Genomic DNA, 24,366 nt, shown 5'->3' on the forward strand with positions numbered 1-24,366 from the left:
TGCTGAGTCTGGTTAAAATGGTCGCATTCTCATAAAGTGTAAATGAGTAGGACATTGCTTTGAAATGTGTTGCGCTGCTTTGGATAATATCTGCTTTACTTTCTTTAGTATTATCAATTAAATTGGAAAACCATACAACATGAGGGTTTTTCCCTTAAGGTAGTAGAGAATGATTTCTAGTAAAAGGGAAATGTTTATGAAAATTTCTTAGAACTATTTTTTTAAAACTGAGTCAATTTTTTTTCATTTTTTTAAAATTATTAAAAAAATGGTGCCTCTTTTGGAACTGTTAGTCAGATTAATGTCACGTATCAGGAGCTTTTGTAAGAAAAAAAATTATTATTCAGATGCTGCTTGTTTCTGCTCTGAAACTATGTAACTTCATTAGAAGTTGGTCACAAAATCACCAAGTGGGTCAGGTTGGAAGGGACCACAGTGGGACTTCTAGTCCAACTTGCCTGCTCAAGCAGGGTCATCCGAGAGGCCATTGCACAGGATTGTGTTCAGCTGGTTCTTGAATATCTTCAAGGAAGGAGACTCCACAACCTCTCTGGGCTACCTGTTCCGGTATTTGGTGACCTGTGCAGTAAATAAGTTCTTTCTTATGTCCAGGTGGAATATCCTGTGCATCAGCTTCTGCCCATTGCTCTTGTCCTATTGCTTTGCACTGCTGAGCAGAGCCTGGATCCACCCTCTTGACACCTTTCCTTCAGATACTGACCTACGCTGATGAGATCCTCTCTTGGTTGCCTCCTCTGGAAGCTGAACAGGCCCAGCACCCTCAGATTTTCCCCATAGGAGATGCTTCAGTCCCTTAATGATCTTTGTAGCCCTCTGTTCTATGTGCTCCAGGAGCTCTGTGTCTCTCTTGTCCTAAGCAACCCAGAACTGGACACAGCACTCCAGGTGTGGCCTCACCAGGACTGAGTAAAGGGGCAGAGTCACCTCCCTTGACCTGCTGCAATGCTCTCCCTAATGCACCCAGATCACTTGCAGTGGTCCAGAACCAAAACTCTGGGTCCCACAGTGTGGCTGCGAGCACTGGAAGGACTCTGCCTGAAGGTGTGGAAACATCAAGTGACTCAGCTGTTGGAGGATAATTTATTTTACTTTCCTCCTTGCCCTTGTCCTGTAGATTTCCAGTTCTTCTAATGGTTTTTCCCAAAAATCCAGATATTTCAAAGGCATCTGTTTCTCCAAGTGTGAAGAGGTTTTAAACGAAAATCCTCATGTAATGTGAACTTCAAGTATGGTGATAGCAAAACCATATGACCAGAAATTGCCTGATGTAAAGATTCCTGGGAGGAATGTGCAGCCAGATCTTGACAGTTACTGACAGCAGTGGGAAATACATAACCCAAGAACTGGAAAGCATTGGTCAAGTGATATGTCATCTCTGAAGAGGAACATTATGCAAGGTTGACAAAAAAATGTGGAAACAATGCTTTTGGTTTTGTATTTTATCCAGAAACAATATTATTGTTAAAATAGCTCTTCTAATGCAATTCTCTTCACTCTTTTCCAACTCATGAAGTTTGTGTTTTCTTAATACAAAAATACATGATGGAGATTTAATTGAAAATGCAATCAGTATTTCACAAAATGACAGGATAAACATCCCACTCAAAACAAGTATGAGTTGAGCTTTTGGGTTGGGAAAGGACGTAGTTTTGTTCATGAATGACAGTTCTTGAAAAATGGGTATTTTCTGACTGTGAAGGCAGCAGTCAGCTCTGAAACATTTGAGGGGTTGTTGGAAGGTTTTTGTTTTAATGTGTGGAAATCGAGCCATTAACAAGTGAGAGAGAGCCAGCATGATGATTCAGAAGGTGTGGGGAGGGGATTCTCACTTTCCAGCTTCTGAAGTTTGCTTGCACATAAACTACTAAAAAGGACAAATGGAACAAATGTTTCCCTCATTTTGAACTCATTGCCTTTTAGAGAGTGTAAAAGAGATTCATTATCTTTTGGCAAAAATAGTTACCTTGTGGTGAGGTATGCAGAAGACTGCACCTTTTACCAACATTAATAATAAATAATTTGGTGATATTCACATGGTTTATAATGCATACTTGATGAATCCCTTGATTGTTTCACTCCACACTTTTGAGTTTCTCGTTTTTTTCCTCCTTCTATACTATTTTGTTTCCATTTAAAAAGAGGGGGAAAACAGAAGGAAAAAAAAAAAAAGAAAAATGGCAACCCTGCCTAGTAAATGTGCTTATGAAAAGTTAGGGGAACATAAAAACCCAGCACCTCATAGTGACAGTTATAGATAGTCCTTATTTGCACAATTATACAGATAATGCTGTGTCAGCCAGGATGCTCTTCCACTCACTGGCATTCAGATGGTGGTGATCTATAGGTTTTTAGTGGGAATGAGACAATTATTTGTTAAAATCATGTTGACAAACACAGAATGCAATATTAGAATACTCTGCAGGGAAAACACATACAAATCTGAGCATACTATGTTCTTTTGGATACTATTTCTTGCTTTAATAATTAGTCAGATTTTGCCATCCTAGTTTTTGCTTAGGGAATATGCTGGGATTATTTCTACTTGGATTAGTAAAGTTTTAATTATTATGTTTTGGTTTTTGTTTTGTTTTTTTTTAATGCAGACTGAACAGACAGGAATGGTTACTATCTGTTTACTTTTGTCAAATGATTGTTACTTTAGTAAATTTGTCATGATGCAGGAATGCTCTGAATAAAACCACTCTGCAAAATAATTAGATGACTTGCAAATGTATTACACGAACAGGATGTAGACATGTTCTGACTTCACACTAATTTTTTAGATGGAAAAAATGAGGTAAGAGAGAGAAGCCCACTGGCTTACTTCCTGTGAGGATGAGTGTGTGTGTTTGCCTCATACAGCCTGTCAGGTACCAGAATAGATTGCTAATGCTGTCATCCATTTGAAGAGTATTAGCATGTAAAAGACTTCTTTTTAATTATTGATATTATTTCCTGAGCTCATCTGCTTCCATTATTCAATGGCAATAACATGACCTTGAACGTGACGTTTGGATAATAATCACCTATGAACTTCAAAAAGGTTACTTGTTTGGATAAGATTTTTGATGAGTTTCAGGGAGATTCTTAATTCCACTCTCCATGCACATGTGCACTCTCTCACTTCAAAAAGACTTGGCTTTTATGCAACCTTTATTTTGAAGTGTCAGATTTTTTTTTCCATCTCTTGAATCTGCAGTTGACTGGAGAAGCATATCATAGTGAAATGGCAGTCAAACTGTATCTTAACAGCTTTGAAATCAAAGCCTAGGATTTGTGCTGTCTGATTAATAGGTTAAAAAACACTTTTCTTATTGTGTGTGTGTGCTGGCTTGCAGATTTTTTTCAGGGAAAACCCGATAGACTCAAGTGCTTGAACTCTGGCAAAAAATTCATCCTTTATGCATTCAACAAGGAACAGTTTGTTTTCCATTGCTGCTGTGGAGTATCTTAAATTGAAGTAACTGTGAGGCAATACCCCATTGCAGAAGCATTTTCCACTCCCTAAACGGAGTGTGCGAGTGAAGATGGAAATGAATGGGTTCTAAAATGGAAAAGCAGAAGCCATTTGCAAAAGTAATGCACTCTAGAGCAAGTCTCTTGCCATGTGTTTACTTCTGATGGTGTACTGTACTCTAGGTTTCTTTTGTGGGCATCAGTGATTCTTTGTTGAGCTCAAGAGTTGCTGGATGCTGTTCTCATTAAGCTACTTCTGTTGGAAAACATGGATGTGATTATTGGAGATGGTTAATAGCCCACAAAGAAACCTGAGTGCTATGAGAAGCTGTAACAAAATGTGAAGCATGTGTTGTGCATGTGTCTTTTGAAAGCAGCATCTGTGCTAGATAGGTTTTTATAGTACTTAGATTGTTACATCAGGCAGAATTAGCTACAGAATTGGTATAGGGTAAGTTGTCAGGTTAGGCTGATGTTAAATGCTGTCCAAGTCTGGAAATAGTTTCAGTGTTATCAGGTTGAAGTTAGTTTTCCATCCAGCCTCTGCCTTTGGGATGAACAGGCAACTGCTCATGGTGTTGGTTTAGCTGGGTTCAGTAGCCTGATGTGTTTGCTTTGGTAGTGGTTCTGAAGGTTAATGAAAAAATCATTTGGTTGTTTCAAGAGAGCCTTGGTGTAAGGTAAATGTGTGGGGATCATCTGATTCACTCTGGTTCAGATTTGGCCTTCCTGTGAGTGATTGACTGATACTGCACTTCATAGCAGTGTGAAAAGCTAAATATGGGGAGAGCTGGAGGCTAGGGGAGCAGCAAACCTTCCCATCTAACAACAACTAAATAATGAAAATACAAGGTACCTATACTGTTTTCCAGTATATGATTTTATTTTCCTTTATTTTCCTTGATTTGGTTAAACTTAGGAGGGCAAACCTGTAGGTTTTGTTTATTCCACAAGTTAAAAGGAGGCTGCAGCTGGGAATCACTTGCTCTTTACAGCGCTCCTCTAAAGTAGGGTGAGGAGGGGCCTCAGCTGTGCTGTTAGCCCAGTGCAGGGGGAAAGGTAAAGTCTGTCCTCTGGACCCCCATTCTTACAATCCCTTTACTGTTATTGTCTGTTTGAATAGAAACTTCTAGTATTCATTTTCCACCGCATCTAGGCTATATTTCCAGAATATTGACTGGGATATGAGGGAAAGGACACTCATTAAATATCCAAACTTCTATGTGCACAAACAAGCTACTTTGTAATTCTCAAAGGTTTTGCATAGTTGTACTTTCTAGCACAGCAAATGATTTTTCTCTCTGAGTTATCATCAAGAATTATCTCTGTCTACAACTGACTGATAACACTAATCTTCTTAATGGATGAAATCCCTGCTTGGAACAGAGTACAATGAGAGTCATGGGAATATGCTACTTGAAAATTACTCTGAGGGTAGGGTAAAGTTACCTTTATAATCTATTTATTTATTTTTTAAAAAGTCCCAAAAAACCAGAGTTAACCCAAAAAGGTGCATCACTCTTAGTTGCTGCGTTGCTATATGAATGTGTGTAGCACTGTATGAAAGATTAAAATCCAAGTTTGCCTCTATTGGTAATGTTTTTTTTAAATACTTTAAATATTTCTGAAATAGAAGAGTGTGCAGACCTTGGTTAAGAGCAGAGATTGGACACTCTACATTAACTGAAAAGATCCAAAAGGTTGGTGAGCTTAAAATCTTGGCTTCTAACAGCATTGTGCTCAGCTTCTTCTTATGATGGCCTTTTCATGATTGAGATTTCTGCAACAGATTTTATTTTTTGAGCAAATACAATGAAGAATAGTAAGTTTACTTGTCTGTGCGACTATAGAGTGTTATTAAAGCCATTGCAGTTTGTCTGCTGCTGTGCTATACAACTGTAGCTTTTTCAATGGTTGTCAAGTATTGTGTAGAAAGCAGAACAGGAGGAGCCCAGAAGGACATAGTGTGGCCTTTTGTAGAATTAACACCTTTAATCTAATGAATTTTCTTCATTAAGTTATAAAAAAATCATTAAGAAAGTTAGAAAAGTGATTTTTCTACTTTGGTTTTAAATGATAGAATAACTTATTTTCAGAATCTAGGGATTTTTTGAAGCTAAATTTTTAAAATTGAAATATCTAGCCCTTTGGAAGAATATTAAGAAGTCTGAATAGTTGCTTCCTTAAAGAAACACTGAAATACAAATTCTATGTTAATTGATATATTCTCCTATTTTACAAAGATGAGCTTTGTCAAGCAATGATTGTGGTCTGTCTTGCTAATAACCTTAATAAATCTTAATTAGATATTTACATAAAGGTCTCATTTTTCATACCAGCAGGTCTTTAGTGTAGGTCTGAGAAGGATGTCATGTCTTAATAAAATAAACTCTCTTAAAATTTCCTTTTAAAGTGTCCTTGAAATATTAAGAGGAGACTGTGTGTTGGTTTCTTTTAATGTGTGATTTTAGTGTTAAATTATTTCTTTGTTAATGCTTTCTCCCCTCTGTATCCCTAATAAAATTCTTAGTATATTTCATCTGGTCAAAGGATTGCTTGGCTCAGACATAGGCTTTGCTTCAAAACAAGTAACTGTTTAAGACAGTCAATTGAGGTACTATTTTTAAAATGTCACTTAAATCAAGACTTGAAAACGTATAATTGAGGGAAACTATTTGTAACGTGGTACAAAAACAATGACAAAATAAAGCATTTATATTCGATAAGACAGGCTCTCAGTGAACCGTTGGCATTTACTTTAATTTATTAGAGAAATTGAATATAGAAAAAGTTTTGTGTCTTGGTAACTCCAAAGATTAGAAGTTAATCTTATAGCAATAATGATTCTGATCTCAATACAGGTCAGCAGAATGCTATTTCAGGACAATATGTGAAATTTACCTACTCTTCTATTGCTAAATTTCAGTTATTAAATTAACTCAGTTAAATACTTACTGGATTTTTTTAATAAACAGTAGCCAACTGCACTCACTGAAACATTTTTTTTAAAGATGTATCAGTAAAAAGATAAGCCTTAGTTAAGAGTAGATTATGAACTTCGTTACATGTCTAGACTTTGTTTGGAATAAATGGACCTTGTTTGTTGGAAATAGTCTTCTGTGTATTTTTGAACATACATTGTTTTTAATTCAAATGGCTTGTCTGTCCTGTGGTACCCTCCTTCCCTGTCCTGATATCATGGCAAGCTTGCCTATGGGCATTCTTTCTAATACTATTTGGTCAGTAGCTCATGAGTCTGTGAAATCATGGATGGATCTCAAGTTAGCCTTTTTTTTTTTTTTTTTTGGAATTTATTATTGTAATATGCTTTCCAGGAAACTGGTATCTGTAGAATCACGGATGTAGTAATTTTCAGAGGTGATCTTCATTTTACAAAAGTGTTATTCATATTGCATGATAGTCAAAAGTATTCATCAGGAAATTGTGTAATTTCTAATATTTTACATGTGACTGGTCTTATTAGAATTAGCTGCTCTGTGGTAAATCTAGTATGCCTAAACCACACAAAATGCCTCTGTGGTGATGATCATGGTGTGGCCTGGGGGGAAGGGGGGAAATACAGCATCATAAGTGAGTCTTCATCTTTGTAATTTCTGGGGCTTGAATCATACTGATTTTGGTAGGCTGGAAAAATTGCCAGTGCAACTCCAGTGGGCGATAAAAATTAATGTTTGCGTGTGTGAGAATTTTCTGTCCTGGGAGGTATTACAGTTGTAACAATAGTGTAGACCAGAGCCTGTAGAAGAGAGCTTGCTCTAGGTTTTGCTTTAAGTTTTCAGGGGTCTTTGTAAGGAGGTGAGGTTGAGGAGGAAGTAGCATCACTTTTGAAGCTTGGAGAACTACCAAAAAAATAAAGGCCTTGTTTATACTGTGAAGCATTGTGCATTGGATTTTGAGAAAAGGAGGGAAAAACTCTATTCAATTGTAATGGGCCTGAATCTCTACAGGCCTTAAAATGGTGCTGATTTCTCAGTTTCTTTTAGTTGAACAGTTTTTCAGGATGGGAAAAATAATATGTCTGATTATATAGACTTCCTTTTTCTTTGCTGATTCTGGGCTATCCTTTTACAGTTTTGAAATAAACAATCTTGACTCAATTCTTCCATTTTCTGATTTTATCTTGGAGGAATTGTATATGTCAGGTGTGTCAACAAGTCCATGAAAGAAGGGAGATCAAGAGAAGCAGCTTCTGTACAGAATCAGACGTTGTGAAGGGCAAGAAGTTTCGTCAAAAATTCTTCACTAACTTGGCAAATTCAATATTCTTGAGGAATCCTGGCATTCCTGTGGGGAGGAACAGCTATTAAAAATCTGCAGAATATGAACACAGGCAAAGACTGTGTCCTACCAGTACAAAAGGAGGCATTTAGGTGGACAGAGAGTCAGTCCTAAACCTGGAACTGCTCTAGGGAATTTCACAGTCCGAGCTACAGCCTGCTTTTGTGGGGCAATAGCATGTGCTGCTTGGCACTTCAAGTTATTAAGAGTAGGTGACACTTTGCCCACTAATGATATCCAAATGGATCCTTTAAAGAGTAATTTTGATTAAAGGTTTTTGGTTTTGCTATTTTTTAAAAAAGCCCTCTGTTTAACTTTTTTTTTTTTTTTTTAATCTATAGAAAAATAGATTACTGAAACTGAAATAAAGGCCTCTATTAGCAGGTACGCAGGTCAACATTAATCACCTTTTATCAGGTCCTTACTTTTCTTTGTTTTCCCTTATATCTTCTGAAGGGCAATATTTTTCTGAAAATACCTGTCACTACTTTCCTTCCTTTCCTCCCCTGAAAATCTTTCTGAGAAGTATAATAAAAAATTTTCCTTAGTGTTTTCATGAAAATAATGAAAAATATCTTGTTCTGCAAAATAACTGTGGGCAGGAAAACAGTAAGGTGGGGAAGAACTTCTGTTATTACTAGAAAACTGCATAAGATTCTGCTGGGTGTCTGTGTAAAGGGTTTGGGCCTGAATCCTCTCAGCAGGGTAGCAAAATATGTAACTGAGAAAGGTTGTGCTGGTTTGTGCTCTAACTTGTATGTTGAATTGGGTCTACAGTTCGCATGACAACTAAGCTTCATTCTAAAAACAGTGCGTCCTCATGAGTGTTTTCCCACAATAAATTCACTGAATCACAGAATGGCTGAGTAGAAAGGGACCTCTGGAGGTCATCTGGACCACCTAGAACCACTTGTCCAGGAATTGCCTTTTTAGTTTGAGAAAAAAGAGGGAGAATACAATGCTGTACAAGCATAAAAGACACTTGGCTTTTCTTACTCTCTCACCTTCCATCAGGTGAGTGGGTTGGATGCAGAGACAAGGTGCTGTTGGTGCCCTCATGTCAGTGTGCAGGTGTAGCACCTAGAAATCAAAAACTGTGCTCTTGTCCAGGTTGAAGAAATGCAACTAAAGTTAAATTAAATGAAAACCAAATGAGGTATTTAGCAGCTAATTAAAATAGTCATTCCATTTAAGCCTGATATGGAACTGAGAGTCAGAGTGGAAAAGGACCTCAGTTTTGCCTCTTTACATGAAAAACATAGCTACTTTTGTGCTTTAAAAACACATTAGGCTACATAGGCAGGCAGATCTGTGAAAGTGTAAATGATTTGTTTAACCTTGGATTTTCTTTTAATGCTTAATTGTGCTTAGCATTAAAGTATTTCTGTGAAAACTAAAATGTGCAGTCATCACTTGATACTTCTCTAACAGTTTTCATTGTGGTGTGCTGTCCTTGGCAATTGTCCAGATGCCTGCCCAGCTCTTCTCTCTCCCTGTCCTCAGCGAAAGGGAGGGAAAATAGGATAAGAAAACTTGTTGTGTGAGATAAAGATGGAGAGATCCCTTCACCATTGCTATCATAGTCAAAACAGTCTTGATGAGGAATATTAATTTATTGCAAATTAAAATTGAAGTTGATTATGAGAAACAAAGACAAAATTTCTAATGTCTTCCCTTCCCTCCCACCCTTTTTTTCCTAGGCTCAACTTGACTTGTTTATTTCCAGTTCCTCTTCTTCCTCACTATACCTTTACATACTTTTCTTCTCATTTTAGGAGGGGCAAGAAGCACAGCATAATTCTGAGGACCCAGCTCTCAGTGAGAGTCCATGCCTGCATTGGTAAGTAAAGTTCCACATGTCTGAAAGAGAACAAATAAACAGAATTGATTTCAAAGAAGCAAATCTGGGGAGTATGAATTGGACTTGGCTGTGTTCCAAATTGACAGTAATGGCCAATAAATTGATTTTATTATTTTGTTTGTTGCGTGTTGCTATTAGGTTGTATTAACTACGCTACCCTTCAAGCATGTTAAATATCACTGGGAAGTATAGCATTTGACAGTGATGTCAGATGGTTGGGTGATTCTTTGAAGAATCTTCAGTTGTCTGTCTTGTCACAGCCTTTGTGTGCACCTGAAAAAGACTGTGTTCTGGATTGGGAATGGGATCTGAAGAATTGTTGGCTGACAGCTATCTGCTATATTTTAATAGCATATAAATTTTATTATTTCACATCTTGCAGATCTGGGCTGCATATTTGTCGTTATCACAGTGTCACTGTCTTAAAAACCCTGGTTAAAACAATGCTGTCACAAGGCAATGAAATGTCACAATGTCCAATGAAAGTCATAATGTGTATGTCAAAAGAGCTTTAAGGTTCCATGAAAGGAGGCTGATGGTGTTAATATGTTCTCTATGAAAGGTCTGGGATGGTGTTAATGTGTTGTCCAGCATGCAACAGAGCAGAATGTTTGAGTGTCACTGGCAAATCTAATGCTCATGTCGTGGTGACAGTATGACAGATTCTATGGGTGGCGGGTTTAAAACAAAAAAAACTAGAAATCCTGTGTGTCTGTGCCACAGTTGTTTCCAGCTTCTGCATAGTAGATTCAACAGTGTAATATGTTTAACTTGTTGGTCTTGGTTCAAGATATCATAGCTGAAGCCTTGAAATATATCTTCCTTAAAAGAAGAGGAGAAAGTCAAAGTTTTGTGTCATTTCTACAGTGACTTTGGAGGGATTCAGGCTTTAAAAACAGCTAAACCTTTTCCCCTGCCCCCAGGATATGTTATGAAATGGCATTTCTGAGAATTTGAACTGAGCATAAGCAACCTACAGAATTCCACAAATACCTCTCATTGAGAACAATTTCTAGGCTGCCTTGTGCAGGAACAGTTTCTCCTCTACTACCCTCTACTACTATTGACTTGTGGAGGAACAGTAGAGCAAGCATACGTGTTAAATGTTAGAGAAGGAACAGAGATGATGCAAAGTATAAACTGATTTCATAAATGTGAGTGAAATTAAGAACAGCTTGTATAAGATTGTTCTTGTTAGGTCTGGAAGTATATTTGGCAAAACAGACCAGTACAGCAAGAAAGATTTGATAAGCTTCCCGGACTGAGGTTTTATAAAAAGAATTTTCATGTAATTTTTTTTTCTCCAGAGTGCAGCCATCGAGGAATTGGAGCACATAAGGTTCTGAGTGTCGACGTGTGGTTGCATTGTTGTTATCTGTTTTCATTCAAGCTTACTGTGGGCAATTAGCCATATTACTGTGCATGTATCTTAATTGTTCCTATATGAAAGTGTAATCCCTTGTCAGGTGCTGTTGCTCTCTGGCGGCAGTGATGCATTCAGCAGTGAGTACAGAGGAAGCCAGGCTGCAAAACTTGAGTCCAGATTTCAAACTCCTAGAGAAGAGGTGTGTTTGGATATGGGCTTTTGGCTTAGTTCATTATAGTCAGAAAAGCCAAATGCAAGTTCTGGATCTAATTTCCATCCCCCCTGCTGAAGTTTAGATTTTTGGGGTAAGGTTTTGTTTCAGCCCCTAGCTTGATGTAATGTAGTTTCTTTTCTCTTATTTTCTTTTTCATTTCTTTTCATATCAAATTCGTCTTATTTTTTTGATATGGGATAGTTTGAACGAGTCAGGGAACATTCTGTGTTTCTTACTACTGGCACTGTTTGCAGAGCTGTGCCTGGCAGTCAAACCTGTCACAGAATAAGAGGGCTATTTCATTGGCACAGTGGGTACTGCTGGTGTGTGTGTGCACATCAGCTGGCTGTTAAGTCGCTTTTGAAATGCAAGCATTAGGTTTAGATGTTAAAAGATATGTTACATATTTGGAGTAGAAGTCAGGAGCTGAAGGAATCTGAGATGGTGTTGCGTGGAGTAAAACTGTCACGCTTTGGGTGTTTCTTTCAGTCTTCACAGTCTCCACAGAAAGAATTGTGGTTAGCAATGTTACTGACTCTGCAAAGTCCCCAACAGGTAGCTAGGGCTGCCTTCTGAGAAGGCGTGGTTTGTTGTGTAGTGACCTTTCTGCAGAGCCTCCTGTCATCTTTGTATTCAGAGTTTTACTTTCTTCTTAAGACCGGATAGGTGTAAAGAAGTAGCTCTCCTGCCATAAACTCTCCCATTTTGAAGCTGGATCATTATTGTTTTCCTTCTTCCTAACTCATTGTACTTTTAAATGTTGGGAAATAACAGAAGTGTTTATGTTCAGATGTCCAGATAAAGTTTTCCATCGTTAGTGACTTCAGATCTCTGGAGAATTCATTGGGCTTCAGTGTCAGAGGATGTATTGACTAGATCTACTACTACTGATGTTTTTGAGACCTGGGAAGACCTAGCAAGTCTCATGTCAAGTTGGGTAGGATTTTTGGTTTCAAGCAGAGCAGGGAAGGACTAATACCCAATAACTTGAGCACAGAAGTTGTGGTATTTTCTGCTCTGTTAAATATACGTCCCTGTTAAGTACAAGTCCCTGTTAAGTACCTTAATTTAATGCATTATTACTTTCTCCTTTTTTTTCAGCTCTCAATTTCAGTTCTTTTCTTATGTACATATTAAGGGCTTTCAGCATGAAGGATTAAATTTTCTTTTAAATATTACTCTATTCTCCCATTTCGGCTTAATCCTGATTAAATTATCAGGATTAATTAATAGCTTATACTTTTAAGTGATTTTAATATAAACTTCAATATTTAGAATGTTTCTTTACATCAAAAGAACATTCCTGAAAACAGTTCTGTTCAGAGAATGTAACTAATTGAAAATTATAGATGTATTTTTGTACTTGTTGATGTCCAAAGACCTTAGCTGAGGAATCATAAAATCATAGAATAGAGAGAGTTGGAAGGAACCCAAAAATCATTTAGTTTGAACCTAATGACTAAAAGTCATTTAGTTCTAACTCCCTGTCATGGGCAGTGATGCCACCCACTAGAACAGCTTGCTCAGGGCCTCATCCAAGCTGACCTCCAGCACTTCCAGTGATGGGGCATCTACAGCTTCTCTGGGCATCCTGTTCCAGTCTCTCAGCACCCTCACGGTAAAGAATTTCTTCTTAACTTCTAATTTAAATCTCCTGTCTCTGAGTTAAAAACTATTGCCTTTTGTCCTATTACTAGCCACCCACATATAAAGTGACTCTTATTTTTTAAAAGACCCCTTTGATTACTGCAAGGCAGCTATAAGGTCTCCTTGAAGCCTTGTCTTCTCCAGGCTGAGTCCCAGTTCTCTCAGCCTTCACAGGAGAGGTGACCAGAGGGCTGGAGCATCTTTGTGCCCTTCAGACCTGTTCTACCAGGTCCATGTCCTTCCTGTGCTGGGGATTCCAGAACTGGATGCAGAGCTCCAGCTGGGGTCTCAACATGGCAGAATAGAGGGGCAGAAGCCTCTCACTCAGCCTTCTGGCCATACTTTTGATGGAACCCAGAACATGATTGGCCTTCTGGACTCTGAGTGCTCCTTAAATCAGATAGTGTCAACTGTAGGGTTTTTTTCCCACAAGCTTTTGAATTTGACCTTTTATTCAAATCACATTTATTATGAGTTACTACCCTTGTGGGAAAAGTATTTTTAGTATTTTTGGCAGCCATATGACTTTGTATTTATTGTGTCTTGACATTATTTTAGTTTGTATGTATTTAACAATTACAGGGCTCAGCTGAAGCCTTGATAAAGTCTAATGTAAATGAGAATGTAACTATAGAAAGTGAACACCAACAATGTCAAAAGTTTTAGTCCCTGAAGCTAAATGGAAGGTTGTAGTCAGAGCAACATGATGACAGTGAAGTTTTAAAGTTCTTTACCAACTCCACTTTTCCTGCAGAAGGACTCTGTTTAACCATTAGGTCCTTGGTTGGCCAGCTCTGTTTGTGGCTCCTGCTTCCTTTGTTTCTTCATTGCTTCATGGCTTTTTTTCTCAAAATCTGGCGTGATCTCTGAGAGAAAAGGCGCCATTTGCTCTCATATATCTGGATGCTCTATTTAGCCCAAGAGAGCCCCCATGCCCTCTTCTAAAATGCTTATTCCTGTGATGTTAAATCAGGAGTGTTGCAATCAGTGCTGAGAATGATGTTTGGACAGGGATCCATGACAATGACTTAGAATGATTCTGCCAAAAGAAGTTTGGTGTAAGCTTCAGTTGTTAATACAATGTAATACAAGAAGAATGCAAATAACAAAAGTTGATGTGATTCTGAGTGAATGTATTGACCTGGGATTACTTAGAATACTGTGGCTTGGAAGGTTAGCAAATGATGCAAGAAGTATTTTAAATTTTACTACCTTTTTTTGTCAGTTTGTTATTAAAAAATCCCCCAAAACCCCAAGCCAAATAAACAAACAAAACCAACCAAAACGCACACCCAGGACCCCCAGTTGGTTATTTAAATGCTTTTGCTTTATAAAATTACACTTTTTGTATGGTTAGATCTCTCTCCTATATTTGTGCAAAGTTTTCTTTTATCTGCCAGTAGATTAAAAATAATTTGCATGAATATTTGTGTATATTGCATTTCATAGCTTGATCCAGTGAGGGTCCTAAGCAGAGTGCAAGTATATTATTGCAAGAGTCTTGCAAAATGTATAATACAGCTTCGGTATAAGTTGTTATAGCCATTTTATAATCCTGATCTATTGGCTCTTGCATGTGAGTAGATGCAGAGTTACCTCCACAGTGGATTATTCCCAACTCTGGGACACCAGTGCTGCTGTGCTGCACAGCAGCTCTTTCTAGCCCCTACTATCGGGGCATCTGTGTTAACCAGCAGTGTTAGCACCAATAACTCAGCCTTTCCACAGTGCTCTTGGGATTATCTTTTTGATATCCCTTGCTCTTAGTATCATTTGTGAAATGTAGCCATAAATATTTTCTTGAGCATGTATTGTTCTGGGATACCTGAGGGAAGCTGTAAGCTGGCTGTAACCAGGGGGCTAGTAGAAGCCATCTGTTTTTATTTGTCCTGTAATAGATGAACTATGCACCTAGTCCTTTTTTCCATGTACAGTTTTCCTTCTGTTATCCATTATGTGGACTTGCTGCATGTGTTAGAGCAGATATGATTAGATTCTACAACTATTTGTGCATCTACTGAACCTTCTGGTAGGACTTGCACCTCAAGCACATGGAGGGACAAGTTCCTCTGGAGTGGAACCACTCTGCTTTCAAAAAGACAAAATCTTGTCTTGAGTCTGTAACTTTACCTGGCCTTCTGTTGCAGAAAAGTTGAGATACATGGACTGAAAGCGGGAAAACTCGTGTTTTTGCCTTGTAAGAGCATTGAAACGTTGAAAAGTCAGTGCTGTTATGGTTAAGGAAATGTGATGAAGGAATGGTGAAACCAAGTTGCATTTCATTCTCTGAGAACAAAGTTAAGCTTGAGCCTACAACCCATGTTCTTGGTACTGTCTCGCATGAGATGCTTCTCCCTGCACATATCATTACTCCATTTCATTCTTCTGGAATTTGTGCATTTGCTGAGTGCTGGAGTAGGTTTTTCATGGTCATGGACAATTTGAAGTTCCTCTAGCTCACACTTCAAATCCTTGGTGCTTTCTTTTTAAGAGGAAATAACTTAATGGATTTTAAAATAAACAGCTTGCTTTTGATAAGGGTGCTTCTGATCGCACTAAGAAAAGAAGCCTTACTAAAAAGCTTTCCTAAAGGCAGCTTAATTGTAGGACTTTGAGCTGTTCATTTGGGCAAGTAGTGATACATTCCAAAGAAAGAGAGGAACTTTGGGTTGTTTGAAGGACATTTTACAGTTTTATGTTCAGTGCTAGGCATTCCTAATAGAAAACATTTTCAGTCCGAGAGAGGGAACATGTGGAGAGCATTAGCAGTTCAGTAAAACGTGCAACCAATTCGGATTTAATTTAAAGGGAACAAAAGAGGTGCCTTGAGAATTTGTCGGAAGCGCTGTGGTTTTGCCTTCTTTGCACTGATGGTAACAGGAGAGAGAGAGAGAGGTGAGTTGAAATTGCTTTATCAAATATCTTCTTAGCATAATTCGGACCAAAAAGACTGTGATTAATGGATATAATGGTGCTACACAGGGATCTTGCATGCATTATGGATTTGTAATCGTGATACGCTTCCTATGACTCTTGCTGTAACTTGGTAAAAGTCCTGACTTAAATGAAGATAATAAACAACATACTTATTAGATGTAAACTGACATCACACAAATTGAAAAAACCTGAAAAGAAATGCCAGAACTCGGGGGGAGTTTTTTAAGGGCTAGGCTTTTTTTAATAGAACAATTTGAGTTCTAGTTAAAGCAGTGCACACAGTGCTTACTGGGGCCTGAATCCAGATGTTATTTGAGATATCTGGTTCAACTCTCTTTGAGTGAAATGTGAAATAGCTGCAAAGTCTGTGATAAAAATACCTTTTTCAGTTTTTAGGATTATTTAAATTTTCTTTCCTGAGAATGTGGAACACAGATGCTCTAAGTAAAATCCTTTGGTTCCCAGATCCGATTACTTTGTGAAAAATTTATCCATATAAATAACTTGTGGTTTTGCTTTAAAAATGTACACCTCTATAAATTGAAATGTTACATTTCTGTTGTACTTGTCGTGCACATGTTTGGTCAGCCTCTTTTGTGGGTATGAACCATGGTACTCCCCCATAACCTGTGATTTACCTTCTGTTATCTCACTGGGAAAGCTCTGGGCAGTCCTGCAGGATCTGAGAAGTTGTTTGAGACAAGGATAGATTTCCAAGATTTGCTCTGCATATTTGGTTTAAGTTATGATACTTAAATAGACTTTTTAGCAAGAAGAGCGAAGAGACTTTAGAGCAGGTAATGTCTCCACTAGCAGTGGCATTTTCATATTGAAATGGTCGATTCTTGCATTAGATGGCCTTGTTCCAGATTTGAAGGGACATCTCTGGGGCATGCTAGTGGGAAGTGTTGCCAAAATTGAGTGAAATGTATCTGAATTTCCATATCCTCTTTCTGACTTTTTTTTTCCTGACAACTTTCCTATTTTTTTTGTTTGTTTTGTTTTTGCCATATGTAAAGATCTGCAAGGAAGATGGAGTCTGTTTTTGACTCTGAACAGTGAGATTTAAAACAAGTCCTATTTCTAAACAAAATAATAACAACAAAAAAACTTCCTCAATCATCTTCAGTGGTACTATAAAGAAAACCATCTCCTCATAAATCCAGGAAGGTAAATTAGTGTGATACTTTGCTTCCCACTGCCCAACAGAAGTCCATTCGGACTTGTTTCAGATTTTTTTTCTTAAAGGACTTTAAAAGTATCATACTATTGCTAATGGAATTTTTGTAAGGGGATTTTTTCACTGCAATCTAAACATATCTTCTTGAAGATTAAAAAAAAAAATCTGTGCAACAATTTAAACAGTTTATAGCTGCTTATAATGAACTCCTATGAAAAAAAAATGGTAACAAGTGTTGTATCTATGTTATTGAGGTCAATGTTATTGATAGCACAGCAATAGCTGTTGATAGTTTTCAAATAGTTTCCTTTTTTGTCTATTTGCACTTCCTAAATACATTATAGATATTTGTATTGACAGGCAATGCAGTTCTTCCTCATGGTCTGTATTCAGATGAGCTGTTAACTCATTTTGCTGTAGACTGAAGTACAGCATGTTCAAGCCCTTAATTAGGGGAGAAAAAAGTTCATAAGAAATATCTTCAAATAAATTAGCGTGACACTTGGAAAAGAACAGAATTATTTGTTTCCTGCCTCCATGTAAACCTGCTCTATACATAAGATATAAACCAAACAAGTGAATTGGATTCACATTAGTTCTCTTGAAACAGTCCAGCACACTCTCATGTTTTAAGCTTTATCCTGTAGAACAGTAAAACAAAATTAAGGACATGAACTATGGAAGCAAAATTAGAAACTGTTACTTAAAAGCTGTGGATTTAGAATAGGAAATTTTGGTGTTTCCATGTGATGTTGTTTTCACACAACTTCTGATTTGGGTTGTTTGTAAGGAAGGCCGAGGGTTGCTGATTTTGCTGAAATGGAATTGGGCGAAATGTAGTTCCATCCTCTCTGAGGTGTTGCAAGATGCATGACCTGCTCGAGTAGTGTAATACAAGGGAAGAAGGGTGTTAGTTCAAAAAACAGGGAATTGTGCTAGAAAGTAAGCTTCTTTTCAAAATTAAGCATTGCATGTAAGCTTTTGATGCCTTATGATGGTTTATTTCATATTAGCTTAAAAAAGAAAAAGGTGTGCATGTAATTGAAATGCAAGGTCAGGAGATGTATGTTTGAACATTGTCAGACTGATTATCTTTAAAAAATGGCATACTCAAAATGTGCAAACTCATGGTCAATGATGCTTCAAGCAAATGCCACTTACCAACTTTTTGTGAACTTGCTACAAGGCCAGGTGTATAAGTATCATAGTTTAGACCAGGGCTATGTTGTTTCAGTCATTATACTTACTGAAAGGAAGGTTAGATTTTGTTACCATTTGAAGATCTCACTGCGGAAGATGATGTGAAATACATGTGGTTTCATAATGCTGTTCAACTGATTTTTTTGTATGGTTTAATAACTTTCCTTCCCACAATGATAGGTAATGATAAATGCACTATCTCATAGTTCAGCAGTCAAGAAATAGTTGCTCCCTGTTGTTGGTTTTCATTATGGCATTCAAGTAGTGTGTACTGTTCTTTCCTTGCCTTCAGCAATTCTATTCCACTTTCATTTATATTCTTTTCATCTTTTTCATGTGCAGCTGCTTTTATTTCTGTAGAAATTAAGATGATTTAATTTGTAAATTGTGTACTTCTCAGTTTCTTGCATGAAAGAAATAGTTCAAAGATTGAGGAGCTTTATTTAAATAGGTGGCAGAGCACCCTGATGTAATATATGTTGTTTTCTCTAAGACTCTCAGGTGAGATACACCAAATCAACAAATCAACCCAGTTTCAAGAATAAAGTTTACTATTATGAAAAATATTGTGACAGTACCTCTGGAAGCATTTAGATGCAATTCTTGTTTTGGGCTCAGAACATGCCATGGTCAGATGCGGTCATGAATGGTGGAAGAAGCACCACTCATTTTCATTATGGTTTTTGTACTTGTATGAGCTTGATGAAATTGAGGAAATCATGGTATCTCTGTCTGGAAAAGGGGAAGAGAGAGATGGCAGTATTTAATTTGGAATATTATGCAATGTGGAAAATTGCTTTATTTCACAACTTTTCATGTCTTTAAGTGTTTTTAAGTATGATCTGTCCTTTTTGTGGGTGTTTTGTTTGTAGGGGAGGGGAGAGTTTGTTTGGTTTTGGTGTTGGTTTTGGTTGCCTGGTTGATTGGTTTTCTTGTGTTTTTTATGTGCAGCATCTATTTTAATAATGATAACATCTTCTTTAAGGCTTTCTTTTCCTGCTTATGACTCAACAAGGCACATAAAAATTTAGGCTATGAAGAGGTCAAGTTACAACCTCTTTCTTTAGAACCCCAGCAGTTACTGTGGCTCAGCATGCTATTGTAGGATGTAGGATGTCATAAGCTATGTCAACTCATATTTAGCAGTTTGAGATAAGTCTGATATGTATGAAGTTATAGATCAGGTTTCTTTTAACCTTTCAGACATTAAATATTTAGCTCTGGTCTTTCTATTAAAATATGAAGAGGAGTATGTTGGTAAACTCTTTGCTTAATAAAGGTCCTGTTTTTGCAGGTTTATTTCTCCCTGTGGCTATACACAAGGTTTACACATGAACTTTAATGGCCAGAATGTCTAAAAACTGGCATATCCAGTTAATTTGTTTCTGTACTGGGGAGAGAAATGTAAATGTTGGATGTCTTCCTTACTTCTTCCCATAGTCCTAAATTCAGATTCAATGGACACTTAAAAGCCTATTCAGAATCAAATGCCTGTGGAGACATTTGCTTTCTCCTTGACTTTGTGTGAAATAAAGAAAGCTGAGAGTGTGGAAGAGTTTTCATCTGGTTGGGCATGGGAGGAGGCTTGGGACTGATCTCACCTGTGCCCAGGGGCTGGGACTTTCCTCAGCCCTTTCAGCAGTAGGGCTTATTCTGCCATATGTGGGGGCTGCATGAGCTGATTTGGGCAGGGAGGGTGGTGCTCATGGTGGCAGGATGGCAGCTGCCTGTGACTGCCTTTCTGCTTCTTGCTGCTCAGAGCATGCATGAGTGGTTCCTTGTAACTGCATCACAGGTACATCAGGAGGCTTCCTTACCTTTTTTTTTTCCCCGTCATTAATGCTGAAATGCTTGGTGTTGCACTTAGGAAAAACTTGCTGAAGAAAATGTGGGTGTGTTAGCGTGAAAGGTCTAGCACCATAAGTAACTAACCAGAAAACCTTTGTCAAATCCCTCACAAGAAAGTTCTGCTATGTTATTCTCTTCAACAACAGTACATTACAGCTTAGTAATTTTTATTAATACCAATATGCTAAAATTCACAGTACATTAAAAATACTTTGGAACCAGAAAGAGTGGATGAGCAAATAAAATCCACCCCTATATCTTTGCTGGAATAGCCAGGTCCTCCTGCAGTATTCTCAGGGGTGGTGTAACCTGGGAAAAGGGTGCTACAAGGATGCTCTGAACAGCTCCTTGAAGCCCTGGCTGTGAGCACATGCTGTGCTTTTGACACAAGGTGAGTACAAGTGATGAATAGCAAGCACCTATAGCTGCCCTAGACAACACTCTCTGGTAGCAGTGACTGAGTCTCCTGGATTTTCACCCTGAGCTTAGTGATCTGCACATTGCTGTCACCAGGGTCTTCCTGTTTTATATCGTGTACTGCTGCTGTTGTGTGTACAGTGCATGTTTCAGGCTGACATTCAGTCATTTGTAGATCTTTACTAACCCAACAGCTGTGAGATTGAATTTTTTTGTTTTTAGCCACTAAAATGCATATAATTTGGTACCAACTAGCAGGACCTAAAGGACCATCTGTGGTAGTACCTGCTTGACTAGCTGCCTGTTACCTTGGGGTGCTGGGTATTGTTTCCAGCTGGCCTCTGGGGATGCTTATTGGGAAGGCAGGAAGTGGGAGCAATTCCAACGCAGAAATTCCCAGTTTCTAAATTTCTCAATAGGAAAAAAACAAAACAAAGAGCTAAACAGGAAAACCTCAGGTGCTATGCAGAAAAAGCAATTGCATCTGTTTTGTGAAGGCAGAAAACCTTTTGTCTTACTCTTGAAAATAAAATCAAACACTCATAAAAAATGATCACCCAGGCCTCAAGAGAACTCTCCAATGCAAAAAATCCTCCAAATGCAACAAGGAAACCGTATGGATTTAGTTCTTCCCTCATTTCTTTGAGTCAGGAAAGCAGTAAGATCCTTGAAAGCCTTTTATTCAGCTGCCCGGTTGCTTCAAGTTGTCAGGCAGAGTTATTCTTTCTCATATTGCTTAAATTGGTTTTAAGTATGTAGGAAAATCCTGTTTCTAGGTGAAGGTTTACTGCTATAGCACTGCCAGGGTTTCTCTTGTTGTCAGCCTCCCAGTGATGCCAGGCATGCTGCTTGGCTGCTGCATCAGCCACTGGGCCTCCTCTGTCATGGGGAGCAGAACCAGCCCAGAGGGCACTCTGGAATATTGCAGTTATGGTCTTGCCCTGAATTGCTCTTTCTCCATTGGCCATAAAGGAACAAATCTGGGAGACAAATTTCCTGGTTGAGAGGTATGTATGTGGTCCATTGCCCATTTCTGGTTTCTGTCTTCAGAGTCCTGATAGTCAGTCTTGAATGATCGCAGCTTTTTATTGAAGTTTGGTTCTTTGCCAAGCTCTGAATATAGTTGCACTGATTTCTTTTTCCTAGTTAGTTCCTGTCAGAATCTAATACATAATTTGTGTATGTAAATTTGGAATAACGTGCTGGAATAACTCCTCTGAAGTTTCACTGTAAAGAAAGTAAGGGTAGGATTCAGGGATTCAGGCTGTGAGTTAGCTCCATTGGCTCTAAGGCCCATCATATGGAATCAAATGGAGATGGAGTCTGCTCTGCATGTGTAGTGAAAGCTTTGCTAAGACTGAGACAGAAATTATCAGCGTTGGTGCACAAGACTTTCTGGGCAAACCCTTGCCCCAAGAGGTGGCTTGGTGTTACAGTTGGTCCATTCTGCCCTTATGGAAAACCAGTCTTGCACTCAAATGTGATGGTGCTTTTTGATAACTTGTACGAGCCAGTTTCCCAGGGATCAGATGTGCAGGTACATGCCTTCCCAGGAAAAGAGGAAAGTTAAAGAGTTTTACTCTGGTCTTTCTGACATGACTGCCTTCAGAGGAAGCAAGGAGCTTCCCATGTTGCAGAGCCTGCCATGTTATGTGCCAAGCTGCAAATGCTTAAAAAGGGAATTTATTTTCATGTTGCCTATCTGCTGTTGCTGCCAAAGAGTAACTTTCTGGTATTGCCTCCTCCTCCTCTGAGCCTGATGCCCTGCAGCTGGCAGTTTCTGGGGGCGGCTGCCTGCCTGTGCCTCCTGCTGACGGATGGGTTGGTATCAGGCGCTCAGGCAGCCCCGGCGCCGCGCGCACGGCCTGCTGCCTGTCCTGCCTCTGAGGGCCGGCTCAGCTGGAAAGATCTTGTCTGTGTTTCCAAAGAATAGTAAGGCGGACAGAGTAATTTTGTGGGCTGTAGCTGTACCTGCCTTCTCCCCACTGAAAAAACAAGGGATCTGTTTTCAGGGCGGCTGAATGTCCTGGGCATCTAAATGAGATACCTTATCGGGGTGGCTGTGGCACATGTCAGCATTCACCCTTTTTACCCTGTCTTGTTGGTAGATAGTGAAATTGTGACTTAGACCTGTCAATTCTGTCTTCTTGATATGACAGCCAGCATTACAGTGACCCAACTTCATGCTGGTGACCTCTTCAGATCTGTCTGTACTGTTGCTGTTCACGTGCATAACAACATTGTTTTTAATTTTTCTTTTTTTCTTTCCTCCTTGATAGTACATGAAATGTATTACAACCTCAGTACTTCTTATCAGGTTAGCTTGTTTTCTCCAGGAAGAAAAACAGTAGCACAGTTTGTCTGAAAAGCCCAAATTCCTATCTGCCTACCCTTTCTTTTCATGCATACTTTGGGTTTAAGTAACATCAGAATTATGCAGGGAACCTCTTATATTTACTTACATCCACCTCTCATTTCAGAATAAAAGTAGCTGTTGCGGATGGAGCATTTGCTTGCAGATGTGTGTTTGTCATTTTGAGCACCACATCCGATTTGAAGTTGAGTGTTTTAGTGTTACAAGGAAGTTTTTTGGTTGGTGTAAATTGGTATAAATGCCTTCAGCATTCACCCCTGCCTTTGTCTGTCCAAAGCAGTGGCCTGAGCAGCTGGGTCCCTCTCTTTCTGTTGGTCTAGTGCTTTTCCAGTAATCCCATGGTCCTCATGGGGCAGTGGGAAGTGCATGTGCAACTGAGAACTTGGCATCTTCCCCTGAACGTGAGGCTCCCAAAGCACTGCCTCATGCCTGAAAAAGCAGGTAGCTTGCTTGTGGCTTTCAGGGGTTTTAATCAGCCTGAACAAACACACACACTGGGGACAAGGTGATGTTCATGTTCTGTGGATTTCTCACATGTGCTAAAGTGACTGGATTAGTTTTTCCCTTATGAGGTAATTAGGATTATGTTTCTCAGACTCACTTCTTTGACAGTTTTGGTCAAATATAAGGAGATTAAATTTCTTGGAAAAATGGGTTTTTCTGAGAATGGGTATTTCTTTTCCATTGTGATTCGTAAGACTTTCATTAAAGATGTGTTAGCAAATACTGCCGTTTTCTCCATCTTATGTTTATTGTTCCACGTTCTCTTGATTTTTGTAGCTGCCTGGTACTTTGGCTGCTCTGAACTGCGAGTGGGAAGGCCATATTGTGCTGCTTATGTTCAGAGAAAATGAATGAACACCTCTGGACAGCTGCAAAACAAATGCTGGTTAGAGACACTTGGTTCTCTGCTTTCAGCTCTGGAAAATTCCAGCCTGGATTTTTTTTTTTTTTTAGGTGCCGCCTTTCTTTAAGTGTACTTTCTCTCTGATCATCTCCTGAAACCTGAATACTGTTCCCTTTTGCAGCTGAACCTCATGTGCAGTACGAAAAATTTTAGTGTCTCTTGCCTGGGGACAGCTGTGCAGGTAGAAAACAGTCTACGGGCAGGATCTGTGGGAGCATTCCTTGCTAGCAAGCAAGGTAAAAGCATAAAACCTTATTCTGTTTTCTAAAGGGAAATCACTTTGTAGTCCCTAGGAACCAAGCTGAAAGAATAATACTATATCCACCCCTTGCAACACAGGTTTGCATGTTTGGAAAACTAAGCAGGTAATAATGTAGTGGTAAATAACTCCAGCATCCTCAGAAAGCAGTTATTTGTAGGAAGGTTTTGAATGCATGGTCTTGCTGTTGTGCTTTGATGAAATAAAATAGGCTTGCAAGCACTTATTATGAAGGTGATTGTTTTATTTTGTACACAATTATTTTACAGACATTAATTGGATAATTCCCAATGGATAACTTCTGATTGATTTTCATCTTCCCTTTTAAAAAGGATGGGCAATCATTAAGTGATTCACAAATGGGCTGTGTAAGAAAATGG

The 24,366-nt window shown here is 38.6% G+C and overlaps 1 protein-coding gene across 3 annotated transcripts in view; it reads left to right on the forward strand.

Annotated features, from left to right (window-relative positions):
* FHOD3 (formin homology 2 domain containing 3) overlaps positions 1-24,366 on the forward strand; it is a 372,998-nt gene that overhangs the window by 46,857 nt on the left and 301,775 nt on the right. For all 3 annotated transcript variants that reach the window (XM_058026115.1, XM_058026125.1, XM_058026134.1), the window contains exon 3: positions 9,552-9,616. In XM_058026115.1, coding sequence (XP_057882098.1) covers positions 9,552-9,616 — 65 coding nt within the window. The remainder of the gene's footprint in view (positions 1-9,551; positions 9,617-24,366) is intronic.

The sequence above is a fragment of the Melospiza georgiana genome, chromosome 1 (genome assembly GCF_028018845.1).
Source record: "Melospiza georgiana isolate bMelGeo1 chromosome 1, bMelGeo1.pri, whole genome shotgun sequence".
Classification (NCBI taxonomy): Eukaryota; Metazoa; Chordata; class Aves; order Passeriformes; family Passerellidae; genus Melospiza; species Melospiza georgiana.